This window comes from Lissotriton vulgaris, chromosome 6 (genome assembly GCF_964263255.1).
Source record: "Lissotriton vulgaris chromosome 6, aLisVul1.2, whole genome shotgun sequence".
In the NCBI taxonomy this organism is placed as follows: domain Eukaryota; kingdom Metazoa; phylum Chordata; class Amphibia; order Caudata; family Salamandridae; genus Lissotriton; species Lissotriton vulgaris.
The window spans coordinates 1,257,435,980-1,257,461,915 of NC_141694.1; the positions used below are offsets into that span (position 1 = coordinate 1,257,435,980).

At 44.1% G+C, this 25,936-nt stretch overlaps 1 protein-coding gene across 1 annotated transcript in view; it reads left to right on the forward strand.

The window, feature by feature from the left end:
- The window catches only part of LOC147708722 (uncharacterized), a 215,784-nt gene that overhangs the window by 33,962 nt on the left and 155,886 nt on the right, over nucleotides 1-25,936 (forward strand). The window contains exons 8-10 of the mRNA XM_086925768.1: nucleotides 597-668; nucleotides 10,888-10,977; nucleotides 18,633-18,722. Coding sequence (XP_086781894.1) covers nucleotides 597-668; nucleotides 10,888-10,977; nucleotides 18,633-18,722 — 252 coding nt within the window. The remainder of the gene's footprint in view (nucleotides 1-596; nucleotides 669-10,887; nucleotides 10,978-18,632; nucleotides 18,723-25,936) is intronic.

A 25,936-nucleotide genomic window follows, 5' to 3' on the forward strand; every position in this document is an offset into this window, starting at 1 on the left:
AATCAAAATGCAGCATTGCAGCATTGTGATTGGTAAGCACCCAGGCTCCCCTGACCAATCACAACGCTGCAATGCAGAGTTGCGATTGGTCTGAGTGCCGTGGTTCGGCACTCAGACAGGGACTGGTGGCCTGGGCATGTTCTCCGTCCAGGCTGTAATGCTTTTAAAAGCAGTGGGGTGGAACTCCTCTGCCTTGGCAGAGCAGCTCCCACTGAACTCATGATACATTGAATTCTTTATCACATAAATCCATTGAATATCAAAGCAGGCTTTTAAAAAATATTTTAGTCAGGATTCAAAATGCAAGCCAAACCTAATGGCTATATCATTGTTCGTTTAGCTTCCGTAACAAAACTATATTCAAATGGGCTGGAAAAATAAACATTGCTATTAAATGCATCATTCCTAATGACTATGATGAATATCCATAGTCTGTGATCAACTTAATCCTCGGGTAGAGTATCCATGGGACTCTAGAACAAGTATAAGAGATTAATTTTCTGTCTTGCGGAAGGGAGTGTGGTATATGGTGGTCCCTCGATTGAATCCGCCAGTGTTGAATGATTGACTGATGCCCTCTTTTGGTATCCTCACAGAAGCCGCTGGGATCTGCACAGGATAAAATCCAAAATAGATGTCTTGTACCTTATGGTGGCCAACCTGAAAGGGTAAGTGGAAGGGGGTGTGAGTAAATGGGGGATGCAAGTAATTAACAAACTGTCACTATTGTCCTCTGCTAGTAGACCCACTATAAGCACAATGTCATCCTTAGTCCCTGGGTCATGCTTCATAACAAAAGACCCTAGTTTCCAAAGTTATCATTTGCATGCATCGTCAACATGGCTTCAATGCCTTTTTATTATCAAATCAAATTTAAATTTAAAAAACATTCTTTTTCCCAGATCATCCTCCTATCTACTAGCACATTCCCTGCAGATGTCACATTGATCCTTCCTAACCATATAGGCGTGCTTCATACTTAGGCCATGCCTCCCACTGCTCCTTGTTAGCCAACTACTACCTTTTCCTGTTTTTTCTCGTCATTTCTGAATGTAAGGTACAGTTATCCCTCTCCAAATCCTCTCCCATCTACTGCGCCTTATTCCTCACATCTTCACCGAAATCGATATAGAATAGAACAGATTAATCAAACAGCAACTATTGGTGATGGTGACTCTGAGGTCCATTTTACCATCAAGAGAGGATATTTGTACCATAAATCTACAGAATGTATATTTGGAAAACTAGGCTCCTGAGCACTCAAGAGGATTTCTCAGATCTAGATTGGTCATAGAGCATTAATTGAAAGTTCTCTCTTTTGGCCTGTGATTGATGCTTACAGTCCTCTTGATAGAGACAGTGCATGTACTTGTGAAGGGATACCTTATCTACAATGTCAAAATGGCTGTCTATTTTGAGAAAGATCAAGCAAAACGTTCTAGTGCACCCTAATGTGCCTGGGTTGTCATTGACTTGTGATCTCTAATAATACCACCACCATTTGAAGCGCTGTTAAAGATGTTGATTTTGAAAACATTACAATTGCATATGAATCAACAGTTTAAAAGATAATGAAGCATAGTGCCATAGATATAATAACCCTCGTAGGACCCTATTAGAGAGAGGGCACTCTTTTCCTTTCAATAGGTGTGCCGTGCGCAAACAGGAAAAGTGTGCCCTTTTATGAAGGGACAACGGTGAACTTGTGGTGCAGTGGGGGTAGCACATTCAAGTGAAATACAGAGTAGCTGTTTAAATGTTGCTCCCTGTTTCACTATGCAGGTGGCAACCCACCTGCACTTTTAAGAGGGATTATATATCCCTTTGTAGAGAGCCCCTTAAAGGCGGGTGCCGTGAGGGGTTGACTGGGAGGGGCCCATAGGAGAGTGCGCCACTGTTTTGTGGCGTACTTTCAGTGTGCCTCCTGACAGCTTCTTTGCCTTTGCGTCTGTGTACATAATGCGGCATCGGTGCAAAGATAAAGAGATTCCCTCATTTGCATGGGGTCCACACCCCAAAACACATGAGGGATCGCCCTCTAGAGATAGCACTGCCGCTACATGTACGCAGGCACTATCGGTATTATGGAAGGAGCCGAACAAGCATCTGCACCCCCTTATGAAATACCAAATTGCCCTGGGGGTGCACAAAGTGTGTGAGCAAGCCTGTTGCACCAAGGGGCTGCTTTATGTAACACGGCTCATGGTAGCAATAATCCACAACCGATAAATATATATGCAGATAAGCATTTAGTTTCCCACAATTGAATTAAGCTGCTAAATTAAGTTAAAAAACACAGAGTAGTCAAATTCAGAGAGCATGGAACACAGCAAAGACCTGAGGTTGACAGAACAGCACAAACGAAATATAAGTATTTATTGCAAAGGCCCCAAAGTGTTTAACAATGAAAAATTCTGATTGAGCATATGTAAGTAAAGTATTAACAATTGTGGAGGAGAAAGAACTGTATCTTTGCCCAAAACTGAGGTAAAATGTTGGTAGGATGTATATGGGAGGACTATTGAGGGGGACAGGAGGGAAGGAAAGAAAAGGATAGAATAGGTGTGAACAGGGCTTCAAGTGGGACGAAAAAGCTGGGGGATCTCTCATAGAGGCGTGATTGCTGTAATTAAGGTTGTGGCTTAAAACACTTAAGCTAAAAATCTGTGCTCAGCATAGTGTGCTGCCCCACTGGTATTTTGCTGCTTCTGTCCATTCATCCAGATATATAACACAACAAGTAGCATTACACCTACAACAAGCCAGGACTATTGACATTGTCAATGGTTGTAAATTGCATAAGATAAATCACCAACAACTATGACTTTGTTGTATATAATATTGAAAATGCTACTGATCTTGTGTGTGAGGTTGTGGCGTAAGTCTAGAGCTGCCGACTTTAGAGCTGAGAAAGTGGGTTCGAGCCTGACATTGGCACAATATCCTTTGATTCAACAAATGAATATGTCCTTGTGTAATGTAACTGGTACTCATGTAAAGCGCCCCACGTTTGTGCTGTATACAACTGAAAACTTAGTTTCCTTGTAGTTACATTAAAAGCAGAGATGGCTAGTAATATTGCAGAGTTAAGTTATTTTTTTTCACCCTGAGGGTAAAAATGGAGAGCCCGATAGGGACCTGTCTTGGCACTTGCTATTAAGAACTGTCAGTGCTGAGCACTAGCAGGACCCAGCCCACTTAAAGTCCTGGGTGTGAAGGAGGGTGGGAGGAGTGATGTAGGAAGGCCAGGCGGTGGAGATGCGAATGGGTGGCAAGATCTTGTGGTAGCACATGCATCTCACTAGAGTTAGCAGTCGTGTTAGCAGTGGTGTTAGCTGTGGTGATTTTAATGTTAGCAATCACGGAGCCAGTGCTCTCTTCGACGCGTTTCGCTCCACAGGCGGAGCTTGGTCACATGACGCGCCAAAAGTAGGTGTTGCATTATAAAGTGTTTTAAAAGCACAATCACCCATAAAAAAGGATGAAATGCAAAAATAAACATAATGTCATAGTAGCCGCTGTACAAACAATCATGACAAGTTGTATAAAATACAGACAAGATAAAGTGCAAAACAGCAGTGAGAGCGAAGTGCTCCTATCTCAGTTTGATAGTGTGGCCAAAAAGAATTCTCGCATGATGGCAAGTGCACGATCGCAGAGATTAACAAAAGCGAAATTATCAATAACAGGTTAATAGCAGTACAAACAAATTATCACCAGAATACAGTGCAAGTGCATCATTCACTGAAAAAATATACAGAGGATACACTAAAAACAGAGTTCATAAAAAGGTAAAGTGCAAATGCATTCAATATGGCCACGAAACCTCAAATCTGAATTGCCAGATAGAGAACAATGCACAGAAGCTGCTACATGCCACTTCAATTAAAGTGCTAGTGTCTAATGGGTGAAAAAATAATTAACTATAAAAAAAAGTGACTTAGGCGGCTGAGACACAAAATTATTCGACCTACCAATTCGTAGCAGAATGTGTGCGCCTAACAATCAACAATTTCAAGGAACTTTCATTTTCAAGTAGGACCAACAAAAGGAAATTACACTACAGAAATATATATATATATTCCTCCAACAGTAAATAAAACGATCATTCCGACGTATTTAACGCCACCAGATGCCACAGCACGTTATATATGTGGATATATGTATAGGTATAGGTACCTATATATATACACACACACACACCCACACACACCCACACACACACACACACACATATATATATAATATATATATATATATATATATATATATATATATATATATATATATATATATATATATATATATATATTTATGAGGTACGTGGCGCTCCTTAGGCAACACACAGCAAATCAGCCGATTAGTACACACAGGAACCAGCAAGACCCGTAGTTTGGTGCAAATGTTTTTATTTTAGTTTGTAGCCCAGCACCAGTCCGCCATGACGCGTTTCGGCTAGAGATAGCATTGATCACATGATTGACACATGAGCTAGAGCCACTGGAGACCAGTCTTAGAAAGGTCACGTTGCCTTTCCCTCTCTAGCTCCTCAGGGTCTATTTCAGCATTTATAGAAGGGTCATAAGCAGAGAAAGGGAAAAGGAAAAGAGATAAAGGTTATGGAAAGAGCACAGACGGAAAGACTTTGGAGAGAAATTAAAGTGGGTGGGTACAGAGAAGACAAAAAAATGGAGATGGAAGGAAAGAGAGGAAGAGGAGAGGAACCGGGCTAGTCTGAAAATATTTGCCTGTGCAGCTTTTAATTTCCAATCCAATCATGCGACCGGTGCCAGTAAGCTGTGATATGTTAAGGATTGTGGCAGAGATCAAGAGAGCAAAATGTTCAATGGAGTAAATTGCTCCTATATTGGCCATACATTTTCCATCCTAGCAGTTCCACATGCATTGTTTGCTCCCTATAATCAAAACATGCTGATGAAACACAAGGGGAAAAGTTGTCTCTAACTCTATTGTCTCTCATCGCAGGGGCACGGTCCTTTGAACTATAGTTGTCTGGCATGAAGAGTGTGAAAAGTATAAGACAAGTAAAACAAGAGCAATATTAGGCATGATTGAAATGGAGAATTGTTATTATTGCATGCAAATAAGATAGTGCTCTAAACAGACTAGAAACCTATGGGATTAAAACCTGGACATTGTTCCTTGGTTAGTCATCCATCATATGCCTTAGGTGAGCAAACCCTTCCAAGATATTCGGGCATGGATTGGCAAATTTTGTGGCACAATCATGGAAATTGTTTGGCACATTTTGCAGCATCCTATTTTGTTATTCTGCATATAATAATACCCCCCTTGGCCTGTTGTTTGCCCCTTGGGTGGTGGGCCCTAGATTGCAATCGGTAAGTACTGAATTCTGCTCCATTTTAGATGTGATAATAAGGAATCTATCAAAAGTAGAGAGGGAGGACGAGGAATAACTAGATTCGCCGTCCTTAATTATACAATTTTAGCAAAACAAAGAACCCAGTAAATTCAGAAAGGATAGCGATGGACATACCCTCCACAATAAGAGAAAAACCCTGTTTTTCTTAAAGACCCCTCACCCACCAGGGTTGCTCCTTGGTGGCATGCTTCGTCCTTGGGGATCTTCCCGATCCGCTGCGGATCGAGGCGTGCTTCAACCAGACGGAATACGTAGGAAGCACTTTTTTGGTTTTTGTTTATGATGAAAACAATGTTGTGGGAGGGGAGGAGAGTGCAGGTGCTAAACAAATTTAAAAACACCTGACTAGTAGGGCACCATTATTTTATTCCCACCTCTAGTCGGTAAGATTTAAAATCAAGGGAAAAGAAAAAGAAGGAAACGGATATCAATGAATCTATTTCTTGCTTCTCTGGTCAACATGTTTCGAGCCTTGCCCCTATTGGCTCTTCATCAGGACCTAAGGAACCTAGTTATTATCGGTACCACAGCTCTAAAAGTTTCTTAATAGGAACGTATCAAGTTACAAAACCGGCAAATCACACAACCTACATATGATTTTATTCCCAGGATAATGTCACTGCATTACCATAAAAACGAGAAAGAGGGTAGAGTTTCAAAACATTAGCTGTGGCTGACACAAAATAAAGTTCAAAGCAGTGAATATACGAAACACCCAGGTGTATTTGTGCGTCCAAAATGCACAAAAATCAGTGGTTATACTGTAGGTAGTGCGGAACAACCTTTAGCCTAAATGACTAACGAAAATACTTAACATTAAGATGAACACACTGAAAAAACATATGAAAAAAACATACATTTTAAACGCCGTTCTCTGGCCTCATGATCCCACTGGGGAGGACGATGCCTGTAGTCAAACCCTGCAAGACAGGAGGTAAAATGGCATTGAAACATTTAACGTGTATTTCCAAACAAAGGAGGCTGGGTCTGTTTGAGCTGTTGACCCTGTTGTGCAGTGTCCTAACAGGGAGCTAACCTGCTACACTTCATCAAGGCTGCCCTTTGCCACTGCATCTGAATCGGCTCACCGGGGACCGCATCCTGCCGGTGTGCATTCCAGAAAGGGTGTTTTGTGCCGGCAGGTAGCTGAGGACTTCCACATACGTGTTTGAATTGCGGAACACTATACCGCTTGTGTTACTTTAAAACTGCACGTCAACTTTGGATCAGAATCAGAGCCATGTTGGAAAACTTAAGTGCTCATACACTTTTCTATATTCTCAAAAGCTACAAAACAGGCCATCTTGGGATAAATAATTGGCTACCAGCATTGCGAAAACATGAAAAAGATTCAGTGGACAAATAGTCAAAGAGTGAGATTTTGTGCATTAAAGAAATCTTCAAAACAAAAAGGGGGGCGGAAGGTTGGGGAGACAGTCCATGGGGGGGGGGGGGGGGGGGAGAGAATTGAATAAAAAAAAACCTTGTGAAAGTCTTATTACCAGGTTACAAAAAAGGTCTTTATTGATCTAAATAGAGGATATTTCATCAACGGTCTCAAAGAAGAAATGAGCTTATGGGTAAGGTGTTTAAAAAAAAAATTCTACTTTGGTTCTATGTATCTTCATTGTACACCAATAGCTTAGGGAAGGTAAAAGTTGAGCTACACTTCTAGAGGAATTGGCCCCATGAGATGTTATCGTTGAGGTGCCGGGTGTCTGTATTGAGTTTGAACATCCATCTCTGTTCCTTTTGGGGGAGTCTCCTTTCCAGAATGTCTGTGTCTTTTATACATTCCGTCACTATCCATTTCAAATCACTGGGTGTGTGTTTTAGTTCGAGATAGTGTGATTAGATTTTGGTAGTAATCCGTTGGCATCGTAAGTTGCTGCAGTGTTCGCAGATCCTTTTTCTGACTTTTTGAGTGGTCATGCCCAGGTAGTACAAATTGCAAGGGCAAGTAATCAGGTAGACCACCCTAGAAGTATGGCAATTTGTTAAGTTTCAGAGTTGCCCAATCATTATATTGTTAAAAGGTACTGTTTTAGTTGCCTCAGTGAAACAGCAAACAATGCAATTCCCATGGGTAATGGCCCATGGGTAACATCGAAGGGATGTTATTTACTGTACATTTATAGAGAAAGTCTTTGGCCCGCACTCCTTGTTTCTATTCCTTTTTATCAATGGTAATCTCTTTGGGGGAGCAATCCTGCTTTGCGCTACGTCCTGAAGCGCTGGGTAAACAACATCGCCATCGCTGATATGGGTAATATCAGTCCCAGGATGCATCTCGCCATGTAAGATGAAAGAATCATCGTAAGCCAATTTAATCAATGTTCCATGATTTTTATTGTTCGTGAGTTCAGTTGCAGAATGAGGTAATTTCAATTTTCAAATGCGTGAGTTGTGCTCAAGCGCCTTGAATACAGCATGTCGAAATTCCCAGTACATTTAGCAACTGTGAAAAAGCTTGACCCAATGCATTTCGGGCCTGACCGGCCCTTCGTCATGGGTTCTTTTCTAAAAATGTTAAACATCAAAAGAATTGTCATTAGTATGCTGTGAAGTTATTTCAACAGACAATGTTAAACACCTTCTATATCTGTCATGTTAAATGTCCCATAAACAACGCTTTCCCTCTAAAAGCGTAAAAGAACGCTTTCGAAATGTGCTACTAAGTAACCTGATCTACAATGACACTCTTGGGATTTTTTTAGATAATCCTCTGCCCAATAAGATATTCCACTATAAACACTGCCATTGCACTAAGGCAAAAAAACAGGAACTTTCATACCTCTGTTTTCCGTTCAAATGTGTGCATAGTGCTTCTCGCGTTTCTCCTCTAATGCTGGTTTTTCACCCTCCCATGTGCTAGGGGCCTTTATAACAACATGACCACTCCCACGTCATTATTCAATTGTTTAAACAATCATGTTTGAACTTCAACTCCCATAAATCTCCATTTTCTGACTATTAAACTCCGTCATGTTGCCTGACTGTTCCCCTGTTTGAACTGACGTGCCTCCCTTGGTAACTCAGAATACCCCGCCCTTCCCTAGATTGTATTAAATATGCGTCATTTACACAACACCTTATGAAACATGTCAATAGTTAAAATATATAAACCAGTGTAAAAACATACACTTGTTGTAAATAGATGCTCTGTCCGAGCACCCAAAACGAACAGTATCATGAAAATATGTGACAAAACACGGACATTAACCTTGTTAATTATTCAAAGTTTGGTTATATCTATTTACAGATAGGTTGTGATTCTTGATTTTTCTGTATAGAGTGTGTTTCCAGCAGCGCATCTCTATGGTTGTTTAATGCTAATTTTTTAGCTTGGGCCACAATTCATCTGAGTAGTTCCTGGCTATCAATTTTTCAGTTAGTTGTTCTGCTTGTTTCCTGCAGTCTTTTTGTTCGGTACAATACCTGATCCTCAGGAACTGTCCGAATGGTAGATTCTCTTTTAAATGCATGGGGTGAAAGCTATCAAATCAAAGGAAGCAGTTTTTTGTTGTGGTTTTCAAATGTGCATTGGTATTCAAATATTCAGCTCCAAAAATACCAACTCCTTTTTTTCCGATGGTGTGTGTGAACTTCAGAAAAGTATTTTGATCATTTAGCCATAATAGGAAAGCCTTGGCTGTAGTCGGGTTGCCTTCCCAAATTAGTAAAATGTCATCAATAAAGCTCTTCCAAAGTTTGATATGTTGAAGAAAGGGGTTGCTTGATTGAGGTTTCTATGAGTTTCGAGATGATGTACAAAGAGGCCTGCTACACTGGGGACGAAGATCTCCCCATACTGGTTCCATGCTGTTGGAGGAATAGAATATCCTTGAAACGAACTTATGAGAAAGATTCAACTAACTGCACCTTGTTATAACCTGTCAGTGGCATAACGCAAAATGAAGGGCCCCCTGCAGAATGTGATGAAGGGCCCGGAGTCTCCCTTATCCCACCAATATTAATTGCTCTTTGGCTGAATGGAGGAAGGCAGAAGGCCTGGGGCCTCCTGCATCGCATGGGCCGTCGGGGCCTGTGCTTTGGCCCTGGCTGTGGCTGAGAATGAATGAAAGTAGGAGTACACTTATGATGTCCACACTACAAAAACTGATCTCTTCGAGAAATTACTCCACACAGGTTAATGCAATTCTCACAACACTAATGATGCTTAGCAGTCAGCTCAGTGGTGGCCAACCAAATAAACCTCACTCGCTATGGCCACTAAACGAGGACTCTAAATTGTCCAGAGGACACCCAAATCACTCCTGGAGCCTTTAATCTCCACTTCCTGACTTCTAGCACATTAACTCTCTTCCCGAGATGCTGCTCATTTCACTTTCCCTTCGTTTTAATTCCTTTCTCTTTAAAAAAGTACGACCTACTGTTCACCTATGAACTTTATAATGGAAATATTTTGAAAACAATTACCATCCCTGGCCACAAGATGTCCTAGTTTCCAAAAAGTTGGGAATTGAGAGACGAAAATATCTGTAAGTTATGTTTTCACGACCCTTTCAATTATGTTTTCACAACCTTTTGTCAGCCTCTTCACTCAAAAAAAACATCAGATCACATTCCCCAAATGTAGTGGGCACTTTTGTAAAAAGAACAGCCTTTTTAAAAAACTGCAGATTTTGCGACTTTTTTGCGTAACACGAAATCCTGGAGGGTCTTGTTGAGTATTTCAAAAGTTTTTAAACTTCAAATATTCTTTCAGCAAGGAAGCAAAAGCCACTGCTCCATCCTTTACATAGAGGAATATTTACAAGCATATTTTACAAGATAGTCTTCCTATTAGAGGTCACTTCAGGAAGATCATTTGAAGAGATTGATTAGTGACAACATCAGAAACACAAATAGAGTGTGGACAGACTATTTTGTCAAAAATATTGAAGACAAGAATATCGAGTAGGTAAGTGCAAGTAGGTAAATGTAAATTTACTATTCTTAACTCCAGATCTACGTACCTTGAAGATTTATAGATATATCGTCAAGGTACATATATGAGGAGTTATATGTAGCAAAACTTTACTTACCCTTAGAAACTGATGTACATGATATTCTTGTCCTCTATATTTTTGACATGATATTCTGTCCCACAATATTTGTGTTTCCGATATTTTGTCCAAATACCGAAGAGATGCGAGCACTTTCTAGGGTCAGGCCTGTACAAAGAAGTGCCATATGAACATAACTCTGTGTATAGGTACCGTAGTGATATCTACATCTTAAAGGAGTGTAGGTGTTAGAATGATAATAAGTCATCCAAATTAAATGTTATATACTTAATTATCAATATTTTAGTTAATAGTTTTTCTACAATAATATGGTAGTGCAATATTAAAATTGTTATATTCTGACAAACAAAGTTAAGGGTGTTTCTTTGTGGGTATAGAGGAAGTGTGGGTCTCATTACTAAAGGCTGGGCTTGGCCTTGATCTTGTCTGACATCCTTTTTGTCTTCTTGTCAGCTTCCTGTATTGCCTTCTGGAACCACCATGAGACAGAGAAGCTTCTCACTGTTATACAACCCCACACACCATATTGCTGGGAGAAGATTGGTAAGAGTAAGGGTATTTTAATGGATATAAAGGAGCTGTGTATCTGAGCCTTTCAGTAGCCATCCTTGAATGTTATTTGCAGTTCTCTTACATTGAATCTTTATTTGTTTTTTAGATAACTTTATTTCGGTCAAAGACCATAAAAGTGCAAGTAAAATACATACAAAAGAGCACGAGTCAGTAAAACAATAAATAGAAGACAGGTCAATATTAAAAATAGATTAAACTAGATAGTTATCAAGACCTGAAAGTTTAAAATTCAAAATTGGACACAATTAAACACAAGAATTTATCCAAAACTTTTCCTTCTATGCCACATGCCAAATACAAAACGAGATACAGCAAAAACAATGGGGGGGGGGGGGCAGGGGGGGGGGTGAGTATCATACGTTAAGACCCTACATGCCTGAATACAATATCTGAACCCTGGATTCCTACATAACGGAATCAGCCAGCATTTCCTTATAGTTTCATATGAAGGGCAAAAAACATAACATGGCAAACATCTTCGCACTTATAATTACATGCCGGGCAGGCTATATTTTCCGATTTTGCCCATTTACAGGTGAATGCTCTGAGTGGTAGACTGCCATGCCTTAACTGGATGTAAAGCTTCCTCGCAAGGGGTGGATAGATTACATCTAAGAATTCCTCCGCTCACAATTCAGTTTTCACCAGGAGGAACTCTGCTGACAGTCTTCCTAGGGAACCTGATCTCTGTAAGGCTAATGAGTTCTGCTGCCTCAGCTGACTTTTGAGTTCCAATTTGGATATCCCCAGGCAACACACCTCTGGGGTCTCCCAGAGCTCAGACAGACCAATCTGGATGCTAAGTGTCTTGATGTGGTGCAGCCACAGAATCTTCTTGCCTTTTAGAAGAGCCCAGACCTCTAAAAATTCCTCTATATGGAGCCAGTTCAGGCACTGACCAAAGTCTCTTCCAGTAGAGCATGGGCCGTGCTGTTACTAGTTCTTCAATTGATTCCAGCCCCAGGTCAAGTTGTAGAGGAATGAGTGGTGTGCTTGGTGGCAAGCCCAAAAGGCTCCTCTTAAAGCACTGCTCGACCCTCAGGAGATTAGATGTATTTTTATGGCCCCAAAGTTCTGCATCATACAGGGCCTTGTTAGGTAATAGTCTTGCTGTTGCAGACTCAACCTCCTTCAGAGTAATTTCTTCAGGCCGTTCTAGATGATACACGTCCCCAACAAGCCTGGAATCCTGCCTCCGATCACCATCCTAGGACCCCACCAGTCGATACTCGTGGCTGGGCCCCGGGACGGCCAACAGGGGACATGCCACAGCTTCCCTTAAGACCAAATCTTTCGTCCCCACAGGTGTATGCTCCTGGAGAGGATCGGGATTGGGAGGGAGTATGGTCTCTTCGCCCGAATTGGCATATAGCGGACCGAAGTGCCATTCCCACACTGCGGGTGCTATATTCGGGGTTGTAGCCATTCCTCCCCCGCTCACACCAGAACTCACAATAGTCCAAAACGACTTGGAGTCCTTTCGTGAGAGTGCAGATCTAAGCTCCTCCCATCTGTTCTCCTCCCATTGCTTCTTTCCCCTGATAATGGCCTTTTTATTGTCCAGGCGGAATTTCTTAATGTTAATTCTATCTTTATTATTTATTGCAGAAAGCAAATCTTTTTTTGCTTTCCTACAGGGTGCGTCATACCAGGGATGCGTCCTGGCCTGGTGGGATTTTTCCCTTCCCACGGGAATAAACACATCTACAAGCCTGACAGCCAGCTGTTTGTGAATCTCCACAGCTCTACCCTGGGAGTCTAGATCCAAATTGTCAATGCCTATATCCCCATATCTGTTAGCAGCGGTATTGCTATCTGGTATATTTCAGCGAGTTTCATGGGGGAGTCCTGGAGGTAGGGCCATTTAACCCTCCGCCTGTTGTTAGAAATCAAAAGTGGCAACAGCGGACTGTTAGAATCAGGAGCATGGTTTGTTAGCCCAAAACTCCCAGGTTTGAGTGTTAAGACAAGGGCATTGTGGTCACTATCTTGTCGTGGGTAGACCCTAAATTCCAACAATTTATCCCAATGTCTGGCTTCCATCATTATATAGTCGATGATAGAAGTTTGCCCCAGTCTGTTAAACGTGACTGATCCCGGTCTGTCGGGCTCTAATCTCCCATTACACGCCCGCAGAGACGTTGAGAGGGAGAAAGACATAATTTGAAGGACCAATGGGGTCCATGCTCTGACAGTAGGGATCTGCAGATTGGGAACATGCCAGAACCGGTCTTCATCATCCAGCTCTCCCATATCTGAAATCACGAGGGGCTCAAACTGGCAGTTGAAGTCGCCTCCAACTATTAGGGCGACTAAAGGGTCGAGTGAATGTATAACCTGCTTTAATGTTTCAATAGTATCGGATTCTTGACCACTCTTAAGAGGTCTTGAATAGATGTTTAATATGGCCACCTGGGGCCTATCTTGAGGTGTTAAAGAATGCATTGGACATCAAGCGAGTTAGTTGATATTTGAACTGCCTGGACACCCAAATGCGTGCCCATCCACATTGACAGGCCACCCGAGGGTCTCCCCCTACCCCTAGTTGTCGCCAGGATATCAAAAGTGGCAAAGCCGGCCCTTACACTCTCCTCCAGTGCCCATGTTTCATGCATAAGGCAAATGTCGTGCATTGCCATAAAAGAGCCCATTCAGGTAAAGCCAGTTTCTTTTTCATACCGGCCACATTCCAGGACAATATTTATATACCTCTATCAACTGGCCTGATGTTAATTGATGGTTCACCCTTACTTTGGTCAGGCCCAGTACTACACAATAAGATCTTGGGCTCTGGTGTCTTTTCCCTTGCCTCACCTCTTAGCATTTCCTCGGAGGAAGGACAGACCCCCACATTTGTAGTACCTTCCCCCGATTCCATCCCACCCTCTGTGATGTTGTTATATGTTGTTAGGTTCTCAGGGATACTACTGTCACCATTACCCACCAATATCGCTGTTTGGATGCCCAGACTGCCACGTATTTGGGGTAAGGGACTCTGCCTCACAGGGCGTCAGTCGACCTGTTCCAACATGCTAAACCTATTTCTTTGAGGGAATAGTGAACGTAAGGGATATACGTCTGACAGCCCTCCCAGGATGTTATTCCCTGTTGGATTCTGGGTGGTAAGAGGTTCTGGCCCCCCTCTTGTCGCATACCTCTATTCTGTCCAGTTCTCCGCTGGGGAGTGGGATAGAAATAGGACAAGTGTAGGGGGAAAATGTGGGTGTTAGACCAGGATGGCGACCTGCTGCAGATGTATTCTACAGAGCGTGTGTTCCTAAAGTTAATCACAACACAGTTTCCCGCAATAGTTTTAGGTCCAGTCCCAATCCAGTCTACTCTTCTAACACACAATATTTCTCCAGAAACGTTAGGGGGGAGAGGCCTGTTGGAGTTAAGCCATTGTATACATTTGTTTTTTAATTCAAAATGATCCTCACTTTTTCCCTGGCTTAAAGGAGGAACCCCAGCAAGGACCACAACATATGGTAGAGACTCAGGAGGGAGATCAAGGGAGGGCAGGACAGCTGGAGGCCCCTCCTCTGAAGTATTTCTACTAGCTTGGGCTTGTTGGTCCAATAAGTTTGCTCTGACTTCAGTGGCCCCCCTCAGCACTGTTGTATTTCCAGTGTCTACTTTTCCAACCCTGGGCAGAGGTAGAATAGTGTCAGGGGTAGAATTGCCAGTTACCCGAGCTGGTACAGCTGGTATATTTTTACTGGCTGGTAGAATTTTAGGGTTGGAAGTGGAAGTGGGCTTAATAGTTCTAGGATTCTCCGATGGACTAATCGGCTGGGTTCTCCCTAGACCTATATTGTTGATGGTGGAAACTAATCTATCAAGCCTAGATGTCAGTGATTTAAAATGTGAACCAATAATCTGTTCCATATGAGCTTCGAAATTAGATAATAGATGAGTGACCCAAACAGGAGTTCCCACAGAGGACAGAGAAGGACCAGCAGCAACCTGTGCACAGTCCGGTAGGGTCGTCGATCTTTTAGCTAAGTTTTTTACAAGTTTAATTTTCTTACTTCTCAGGCGGGGTTTGGGGGCCTTTCTGGCTACAGGGTGTGGAAGGGAATTGGCAACCTCTGGGGTATCATTTACATCAATAACAATCTGTGCACAGGGCAGCTCTGCAAAAGAGCACATAAGGGAAGAACTGAAGTCAGGGGGATTAACAGTAACAGCTGAAAAATCCCCTACAGACTGGAGAGGGGGGATGGCCGGAGTAATTGATAATCGCCTCTCAGTATTCTCTATGGCAGATGCCACTACCCCTATCGTCTTCTGTAGCATCTTATCAATGGCAGTGAGGCTTGGGAGAGGTTGTGCCATGGCAGCCTGGTGCCTAGTCATGGGGCGAGAGGTAGCAGGATTAGTATTTTTACCCTTGTCGCTCATTCTTACAACCGGGTGAACAAATCCCACAATGCACAATACTTAATACTTCCGCCCCACGATATTCAAAAAGGACTGATAGCAAGAAAAAATATTTGCATTGACGGTCCTGCGGCAAAAAGTTTTAGAGTAATTAAATGAAACGTCCAAGATGGAGTGATTTTTAAAAGTACCTTTGGGTATGAATCAATTCCAGGGAAAATAGTAGAGATGTTAAGGGGGTGGCCCAGCCCAGCCTCCTCTGGCCTCTGACGGCCGCAGATGGCCCCGCCCTTATCTCGGGCTTCCCCCGGCGCGTCCCGAGCGCGTCTCCCGTGGCGAGGATCCAAATTCTCCTTTATACGCCTCCTGGCGCTTGGTACTGTCATTTTGAGAGATTGCTGGGAGGTGTAGTCAGAGTGTTTGGCGGAGCCAGGCCCGGCCAGTTGGACAGCGGAGCAAAGCCCGGCCCGGAATACAGCCCCAAACCAGGATGCAGTCACTCGGCGGAGCCAAGCCCAGCCAGGGAAGCAGCGGAGCGAGACCCAGCCCAGAGCACAATCCCCAAGCAGAATACAATGCACAGGGGACTCGGCGGAGCCAGGCCCTGCCAGAAGCAGTAGTGAAGCAGTGTCCAGCCCGCGGCTCAGCCCCAAAGAAAATAGCAGGTACACAGGGAACTCGCCCCCAAATTCTCCTTTATACGGCTCCTGGCGCTCGGTACTGGCGTTTTGCGAGATTGCTGGGAGGTGTAGTCAGAGTGTTTGGTGGAGCCAGGCCCGGCCAGTTGGAGAGCGGAGCAAAGCCCGGCCCGGAATACAGCCCCCAACCAGGATGCAGTCACTCAGCGGAGCCAAGCCCGGCCAGGGAAGCAGCGGAGCGAGACCCAGCCCAGAGCACAATCCCCAAGCAGAATACAATGCACATGGGGCTCGGCGGAGCCAGGCCCGGCCAGAGCAGTAGTGAAGCAGTGTCCAGCCCGCGGATCAGCCCCAAAGAAAATAGCAGGTACACAGGGAACTCGGCCCCAAATTCCCCTTTATACGCCTCCTGGCTCTTGGTACTAGCGTTTTGCGAGATTGCTGGGAGGTGTAGTCAGAGTGTTTGGCGGAGCCAGGCCCGGCCAGTTGGAGAGCGGAGCAAAGCCCGGCCTGGAATACAGCCCCCAACCAGGATGCAGTCACTCGGCGGAGCCAAGCCCGGCCAGGGAAGCAGCGGAGCGAGACCCAGCCCAGAGCACAATCCCCAAGCAGAATACAATGCACAGGGGACTCGGCGGAGCCAGGCCCGGCCAGAAGCAGTAGTGAAGAGGTGTCCAGCCCGCGGCTCAGCCCCAAAGAAAATAGCAGGTATACAGGGAACTCGGCCCCAAATTCTCCTTTATACACCTCCTGGTGCTTGGTACTGGCGTTTTGCGAGATTGCTGGGAGGTGTAGTCAGAGTGTTTGGCGGAGCCAGGCCCGGCCAGTTGGAGAGCGGAGCAAAGCCCGGCCCGGAATACAGCCCCCAACCAGGATGCAGTCACTCGGCGGAGCCAAGCCCGGCCAGGAAAGCAGCGGAGCGAGACCCAGCCCAAAGCACAATCCCCAAGCAGAATACAATGCACAGGGACTCGGCGGAGCCAGGCCTGGCCAGAAGCAGTAGTGAAGTAGTGTCCAGCCTGCGGCTAGCCCAAAGAAAATAGCAGGTACACCCCCTGCAGAATGTGATGAAGGGCCCCTGAGTCTCACTTATCCCACCAATAATAATTGCTCTTTGGCTGAATGGAGAAAGGCAGAAGGCCTGGGGCCTCCTGCACCGCATGGGCCGTCGGGCCTGTGTTTTGGCCCTGGCTATGGCTGAGAATGAATGAACGTGGGAGTACACTTATGATGTCCACACCTACAGAAAACTGATCTCTTCGAGAAATTACTCCACACAGGTTCATGCAAATCTCACAACACTAATGATGCTTAGCTCAGTGGTGGCCAAACAAATAAACCTCACTCGCTATGGCCACTAAATGAAGAGTGTAAATTGTCCAGAGGACACCCAAATCACTCCTGGAGCCTTTAATCTCCACTTCCTGACTTCTAGCACATCTCTTCCAGAGACGCATGCTCATTTCACTTTCCCTTCGTTTTGATTCCTTTCTCTTTAAAAAAGTACGACCTACTGTTCACCTTTGAACTTTATAATGGAGATATTTTGAAAACAATTACCATCCCTGGCCACAAGATGTCCTAGTTTCCAAAAAGTTGGGAATTGAGAGACGAAAATATCTGTAAGTTTTGTTTTCATGACCCTTTCAATTATGTTTTCACAACCTTTTGTCAGACTCTTCACTCAAAAAAAATATCAGATCACATTCCCCAAATGTATTGGGCACTTTTGTAATAAGAACAGCCTTTTTACAAAACTGCAGATTTTGCGACTTTTTTTCAAAACGCAAAATCCTGGAGGGTCTTGTTGAGTATTTCAAAAGTTTATAAACTTCAAATATTCTTTCAGCAAGGTAGCAAAAGCCACTGCTCCATCCTTTACATAGAGGAATATTTACAATGCATATTTTACAAAATAGTCTTCCTATTAGAAGTCACTTCAGGAAGAACATTTGAAGAGATTGATTAGTGACAAAATCAGAAACACAAATAGGGTGTGGACAGACTATTGTGTCAAAAATATCGAGGACAAGAATATAGAGTAGGTAAGTGCAACTAGGTAAATGTAAATTTACTGTTCTTAACTCCAGCTCTACGTACCTTGAAGATTTATAGATATATCGTCAAGGTACATATATGAGGAGTTATATGTAGCAAAACTTTACTTACCCCTAGAAACTGACATACATGATATTCTTGTCCTCTATATTTTTGACATGATTTTCTGTCCCACAATATTTGTGTTTCCGATATTTTGTCCAAATACCGAAGAGATGCGAGCACTTTCTAGGGTCAGGCCTGTACAAAGAAGTGCCATATGAACATAACTCCGTGTATAGGTACCGTAGTGATAGCTACATCTTAAAGGAGTGTAGATGTTAGAATAATAATAAGTCATCTAAATTAAATTTTATATACTTAATTATCAATATTTTAGTTAATAGTTTTTCTACAATAATATGGTAGCGCAATATTAAAATTGTTATATTCTGACAAACAAAGTTAAGGGTGTTTATTTGTGGGCATAGAGGAAGTGTGGGTCTCATTACTAAAGGCTGGGCTTGGCCTTGATCTTGTCTGAAATCCTTTTTGTCTTCTTGTCAGCTTCCTGTATTGCCTTCTGGAACCACCATGAGACAGAGAAGCTTCTCACTGTTATACAACCCCACACACCATATTGCTGGGAGAAGATTGGTAAGAGAACGGGTATTTTAATGGATATAAAGGAGCTGTGTATCTGAGCCTTTCAGTAGCCATCCTTGAATGTTATTTGCAGTTCTCTTACATTGAGTCTTTTTTTTTAGATAACTTTATTTCGGTCAAAGACCATAAAAGTGCAAGTAAAATACATACAAAAGAGCACAAGTCAATAAAACAATAAATAGAAGACAGGTCAATATTAAAAAGAGATTAAACTAGATAGTTATCAAGACCTGAAAGTTTAAAATTCATAATTGGACACAATTAAACACAAGAGTTTATCCCAAACATTTCCTTCTACGCCACATGCCAAATAGAAAACGAGATACAGCAAAAACAATGGGGGGGGTGGGGGGTGAGTATCATACGTTAAGACCCTACATGCCTGAATACAATACCTGAAAGCTGGATTCCTACATAACGGAATCAGCCAGCATTTCCTTATAGTTTCATATGCAGGGCAAAAAACATAACATGGCAAACATCTTTGCACTTATAGTTACATGCCGGGCAGGCTATATTTTCTGATTTTGCCGATTTACAGGTGAATGCTCTGAGTGGTAGACTGCCATGCCTTAACTGGATGTAAAGCTTCCTCGCAAGGGGTGGATAGATTACATCTAAGAATTCCTCCGCTCGCAATTCAGTTTTCACCAGGAGGAACTCTGCTGACAGTCTTCTTAGCGAACCTGATCTCTGTAAGGCTAATGAGTTCTGCTGCCTCAGCTGACTTTTGAGTTCCAATTTGGATACCCCTGGGCAACACACCTCTGGGGTCTCCCACAGCTCAGACAGACCAATCCGGATGCTAAGAGTCTTGATGTTGTTGTGTTTCTATCTAGGACCCTAATTCGATATTCCCGATTCATGCCCTTATGTGATTATAACAAATAATATCCTTATAAAGGCATAAGAATCATATCCATATTTAGTAATAGCCCATGCAGTCCAAATACGGCAAGGCTACTCCCATAGACTCCTAGAAAGTACAACGCGTTCTTTAAACAAACCAAGCCTCCAGCAGCCCGGGTAAACCCCTGCTTTTGTTTTGATTTGCACAAGAACTCCTGGAGTCCAGAAAGAACTGTTAGTTCTTAGTGACGTCTTATGTCCAAACCTTAGGTCAAACCCGGCACCTTTCAGGTATAAATATACCAACCTTGCCTTAAGCAAACACACAGTGGTTGGGAGCAGAGCGACGTTCTACTTGTCCGGGAGCACCAGCTGTTGCGAGAGCTGAAGGAAACCGCCCCTCCCTTTGACGCACTGAGAGAGACGCTGTCTTTTTCTCCAGCCGAGAAAATCCAGCTCCGGTGTTCCCAAGTCGCCCTCACGGATTGCTGGGAGATCGAGTCCTGAGAAATGAGATACAAGACCTCCTTCATTCTATAACCAAGGTACGGAGCTGATTAACACCTTAGAGAGAATTCTTGAATCAGATTCTTGGCAAAAAACCTAACTTAACTTAAAACTGAAACTTACTTACTCCTTCCCACGTATTAGGCTTAGGTCAGGTACACCGGGGTAGGCGTATCTTAGAAGCCCCAGTTGAGTTCGTTAGTCAATGTTTTTATGTATGTATATATTTTATCCATTTTAAAGTATCATATGGCTAAGAAACCATATCAATGCTTTTACAGTATTATTTCATAATACTACTTTTACTGTACGTACATTACTTTATGATAAGTATTGCAATTGTGGCAATTCATTTCTCTTGCATGAGAAAGAAGACTGCTCAATAAAATAACACCTTTTATTGAAAATGCCTGTCTCTCTATTTCTCTGCACTCTGGTGAAATTAAGCATGCACGATTGACTGAGCGAAATAGTTGTCTATTGTTTTTACACGACTCTGGAGATATACTCTTTATTCTGAGGGAGCAAAGTTGTCATGTTATATGGTTGTCAGAAGCTAATCCCTGCTTGTCTAAATCAGGCAAGTTAACTCCTCCCTAATTATTCGAGAAAGTTTCTAGTGACCTCTGAGCTAGCTTGCAAAACTAATTAAGTCTAACATAGTCAGTAGAGACCTAGATGACCTCAGTCCTACGTCTACACTGCTGTTTATGTTATTCCAATGCGCAGAGCCTATTGGGAATATAGGAACTACACTACAATGTGGTGCAGCCACGGAATGTTCTTGCCTTTTAGAAGAGCCCAGACCTCTAAAAATTCCTCTGTATGGAGCCAGTTCAGGCACTGACCAAAGTCTCTTCGAGTAGAGCATGGGTTGTGCTGCTACTAGTTCTTCTATTGATTCCAGCCCCAGGTCAAGTCGTAGAGGAATGAGTGGTGTGCTTGGTGGCAAGCCCAAAAGGCTCCTCATAAAGCCCTGCTTGACCCTCAGGAGATTGGATGTATTTTTATGGCCCCAAAGTTCTGCACCATATGTCGAGGCCATTCTAGCCTGGAGTCGATATATTTCAATGACCGGGGCTGCCGGCTTGAAATCCGAAAATTTGGGGACTTTGCTAATGCCCCTCATTACTTGGGATAACCTAAGAGCTGATTTGGAAATTTGGTAACCCCAGTCAAAATTTTCCTTCAAGGTAATGCCCAGATAGACAAAAGTCTTAACTCTTTCTAAGGCAGAACCATTGAGAATGGGGTTCGGCCGGGTCTGCTTTGGGGGATTCAAAATCATAAACTTGGTCTTGTCCAAGTTTATCTCCAATCCTCGTGAAGCACAGAATGCTGCAAAGCCGTCCAGGGTGCTCTGGATGCCCGATGATGTTTTAGATAGCAACAAGGTGTCAGCCTAGGGGCGTCATTGTCAATTACACCAATTAAATGGTCCACAAGGCCATTGATGTAAAGACAAAATAACGTTGGCGCCAAGACGCACCCCTGGCGTACACCCTTCGAAACGGGGAAACGTGCCGAGAGATCTCCGTGCCTCCCACACCGAACTTGGGCATAGTTTCTAGTGTGAAGCCTAATTAGGATGTTCAATAGATAGGATGGGAGACCCAGTTCTGCTAAGACTTTCCATAATTTTTCCCTTGGAACTAGGTCGAAAGCGGCCCGCAGGTCAACAAAGATGAGATAGAGGCTGCCACCCTCCACTCTCACCGTTTTCCAAAATAAGACCTGCAGCCAAAATATTTGATCCAAAGTTGAAATACCCGTCCTAAGCCCGGCCTGGAGTGTGGTCAGTATCTAATTTTCTTCCATCCACCCCTGGGTCCTCTCTAGATTGATCCTGCCCATTAGTTTCTGTGCGGTGTCTATGAGACTAATAGGCCTATAGTTTGATGGGGTTAATGGGCAGCCTTTCTTAAAGATAGGGGCGATCTCGGCTCCAAGCCAAGTATCTGGCGGGTCAATACCCCTAAGAATTGCATTATACAAAACCACCAGATACGGTGCTCATATTTTGGGTTGGGATCGGAATAAATCCCCGGGGATTTTATCTAGGCCGGGGGCCTTGTTAGGTAATAGTCTTGCTATTGCAGACTCAACCTCCTTCAGAGTAATTTCTTCAGGCCGTTCTAGATGATACACGTCCCCAACAAGCCGGGAATCCTGCCTCCGATCACCATCCAAGGACCCCACCAGTCGATACTTGTGACTGGGCCCCGGGACGGCCAACAGGGGACATGCCACAGTTTCCCTTAAGACCAAATCTTCCGTCCCCACCGGTGTATGCTCCTGGAGAGGATCAGGATTGGGAGGGAGTATGGTCTCTTCGCCCGAATTGGCATATAGCGCACCGAAGTGCGCTTCCCACACTGCGGGTGCTATATTCGGGGTTGTAGCCATTCCTCCCCCGCTCACATCAGAACTCACAATAGTCCAAAACGACTTGGAGTCCTTTCGTGAGATTGCAGATCTAAGCTCCTCCCATGTGTTCTCCTCCCATTGCTTCTTTCCCCTGATAATGGCCTTTTTATAGTCGAGGCTGAATTTCTTAATGTTAATTCTATCTTTATTATTTATTGCAGAAAGCAAATCTTTTTTTGCTTTCCTACAGGCGGCGTCATACCAGGGATGTGTCCTGGCCTGGTAGGATTTTTCCGTTCCTACAGGACTAAACCCATCCACAAGCCTGACAGCCAGCTGTTGGTGAATTTCCACAGCTCTACCCTGGGAGTCTAGATCCAAATTGTCAATGCCTATGTCCCCCATATCTGTTAGCAGCGGTATTGCTATCTGGTATATTTCAGCAAGTTTCATGGGGGAGTCCTGGAGGTAGGGCCATTTAACCCTCCGCCTGTGGCAACAGCGGACCGTTAGAATCAGGAGCAGGGTTTGTTAGCCCAAAACTCCCAGGTTTGAGTGTTAAGACAAGGGCATTGTGGTCACTATCTTGTCGTGGGTAGACCCTAAATTCCAACAATTTATCCCTATATTGAAGAAACCTAACGCAGATCCTTCAATACTCTGCAACTATAGGCCCATTTCTCTCCTACCTTACCTGGGAAAGATTTTGGAGACCTTTGTTACTCGCTGCTTGAGCTCTTTTATAGAGAAATCGTCCTTCCTAGACCCCCAACAAGCTGGATTTAGACCCCTCCACTCCACCGAGGCGGTCATAGTGGCTGTCATGGACACCCTTAGGAAAGGGGCGGACAAAAACACTTCTCAAGCCCTCGTCCTATTAGATCTTTCGGCGGCTTTCGACACGGTCGATCGTGCTCTTCTGATCGACCGTGTCCACAACGCCGGCATCCAGGGAGTGGCCCTTGACTGGCTTAGATCTTTTCTCCATCAACGTTCGCAGTCTGTTCATCTTTCCACCTTCTCCGCCTCTTACACTTCCCTTCCCTGCGGTGTTCCACAGGGCCCTGCACTTTCTCCTCTCCTTTTTAATTTGTACCTCCAACCTCTTTTAGCCTCCCTCCGCAACTCTCCGGTCACAATATACAATTACGCGGACGATCTTCAGTTAATTTTCCCCATCGACTCCCTCCCTTCCTCCCGTACCAATTTCCAGAGTATCATGCTGACCATTGCGGAGTGGATGCATCACAGCCATTTAAAGCTGAACCCTACAAAAACCGAGCTCGTTTTGATAGGAGGCCCCAATCATCCATGGAATGCCACGTTTTGGCCTACTTCCTTGGGGCTGGCTCCCTCTCCCGTGAGATCAGTCAAAAGCCTGGGGGTGATCATCTCTGAAGACCTATCAATGCGACCCCACATCAACGCGGTCACATCTGCCTGTTTCTTCCATCTCAGGCGGATCCGTAAGATCAGCAGGTATTTCAATAAAGAAGCCTTGACCCAAGTTGTCATTGCGCTAATCACCTCTAGACTTGATTATGCGAATATTCTCTATGCTGGCATTCCTGCATGCCATCTTCAACGACTGCAGCTGGTGCAGAACCAGGCTGCTCGCCTGATTTTCCACCAGCCCAAGATCAGCATGTCACTCCCCTTCTTCGCAGTCTACACTGGCTCCCGGTATCCAAACGCTGCATTTTCAAACTGGCATGCACCACCTTTAAGGCCCTATCAGACGCAGCTCCCGTTTTTATCTCTTCGGCCTTGTCCCGTCATATCCCCACAAGAGCTCTTCGCTCAGCTTCATTAAACTTCCTCGAGGTCCCTAGATTCAAAAGGAAAAAGCACGGTGGCTTGAGCTTTTCCGTCCTGGCCCCTTCTACGTGGAACTCCCTTCCACTTTCGCTCCGTCTCTGCCCTAAGTATGACTGCTTCCGCAGACTCCTAAAAACCCTGCTCTTCCAAGCCGCATACGACTAAACCTCCTGCTTCTGGGTCACGCCACCTGTCAATGAGCGCCAAGAAACCGATGGTGATAGTGCGCGTTATAAATGTTTTTTAAAGTAAAGTAAAGTAAAGTAAATGTCTGGCTTCCATCATTATATAGTCGATGATAGAAGTTTGCCCCAGTCTGTTAAAAGAGACTGATCCCGGCCTGTCAGGCTCCACTCTCCCATTACACGCCCGCAGAGACGTTGAGAGGGAGAAAGACTTAATTTGAATGACCAATGGGGTCCATGCTCTGACAGTAGGGATCTGCGGATCGGGAACATGCCAGAACCGGTCCTCATCATCCAGCTCTCCCATATCTGAAATCACGAGGGGCTCAAACTGGCAGTTGAAGTCGCCTCCAACTATTAGGGCGACTAAAGGGTTGAGTGAATGTATAACCTGCTTTAATGTTTCAATAGTATCGGATTCTTGACCACTCTTAAGAGGTCTTGAATAGATGTTTAATATGGCCACCTGGGGCCTATCTTGAGGTGTTAAAAGAACGCATTGGACATCAAGCGAGTTAGTTGATATTTGAACTGCCTGGACACCCAAATGCGTGCCCACCCATATTGACAGGCCACCCGAGGGTCTCCCCTACCCCTAGTTGTCGCCAGGATATCAAAAGTGGCAAAGCCGGCCCTTACACTCTCCTCCAGTGCCCATGTTTCATGCATCAGGCAAATGTCGTGCATTGAAATAAAAGAGCCCCATTCAGGTAAAGCCAGTTTCTTTTTCATCCCGGCCACATTCCAGGACAATATTTGTATATCTCTATCAACTGGCCTGATGTTAATTGATGGTTCACCCTTTGGTCAGGCCCAGAACTACACAATAAGACCTTGGGCTCTGGTGTCTTTTCCCTTGCCTCACCTCTTAGCATTTCCTCGGAGGAAGGACAGACCCCCACATGCATAGTACCTGCCCCCGATTCCATCCCACCCTCTGTGATGTTGTTATATGTTGTTAGGTTCTCAGGGATACTACTGTCACCATTACCCACCAATATCGCTGTTTGGATGCCCAGACTGCTACGTATTTGGGGTTAGGGACTCTGCCTCACATGGCGTCAGTCGACCTGTTCCAACATGCTAAACCTATTTCTTTGAGGGAATAGTTAAAAAAAGGGAATATCCGTCTGACAGCCCTCCCAGGATGTTATTCCCTGTTGGATTCTGGGTGGTAAGATGTTCTGGCCCCCCTCTTGTCGCATACCTCTATTCTGTCCAGTTCCCCGCTGGGGAGTGGGATAGAAATATGACAAGTGTAGGGGGAAAATTTGGGTGTTAGACCAGGATGGCGACCTACTGCAGATGTATTCTACAGAGCGTGTGTTCCTAAAGTTAATCACAACACAGTTTCCCGCAATAGTTTTTGGTCCAGTCCCAATCCAGTCTACTCTTCTAACACACAATATTTCTTCAGAGACATTAGGCGGGAGAGGCCTGTTAGAGTTAAGCCATTGTATACTGTAGGACAGTAGGGTC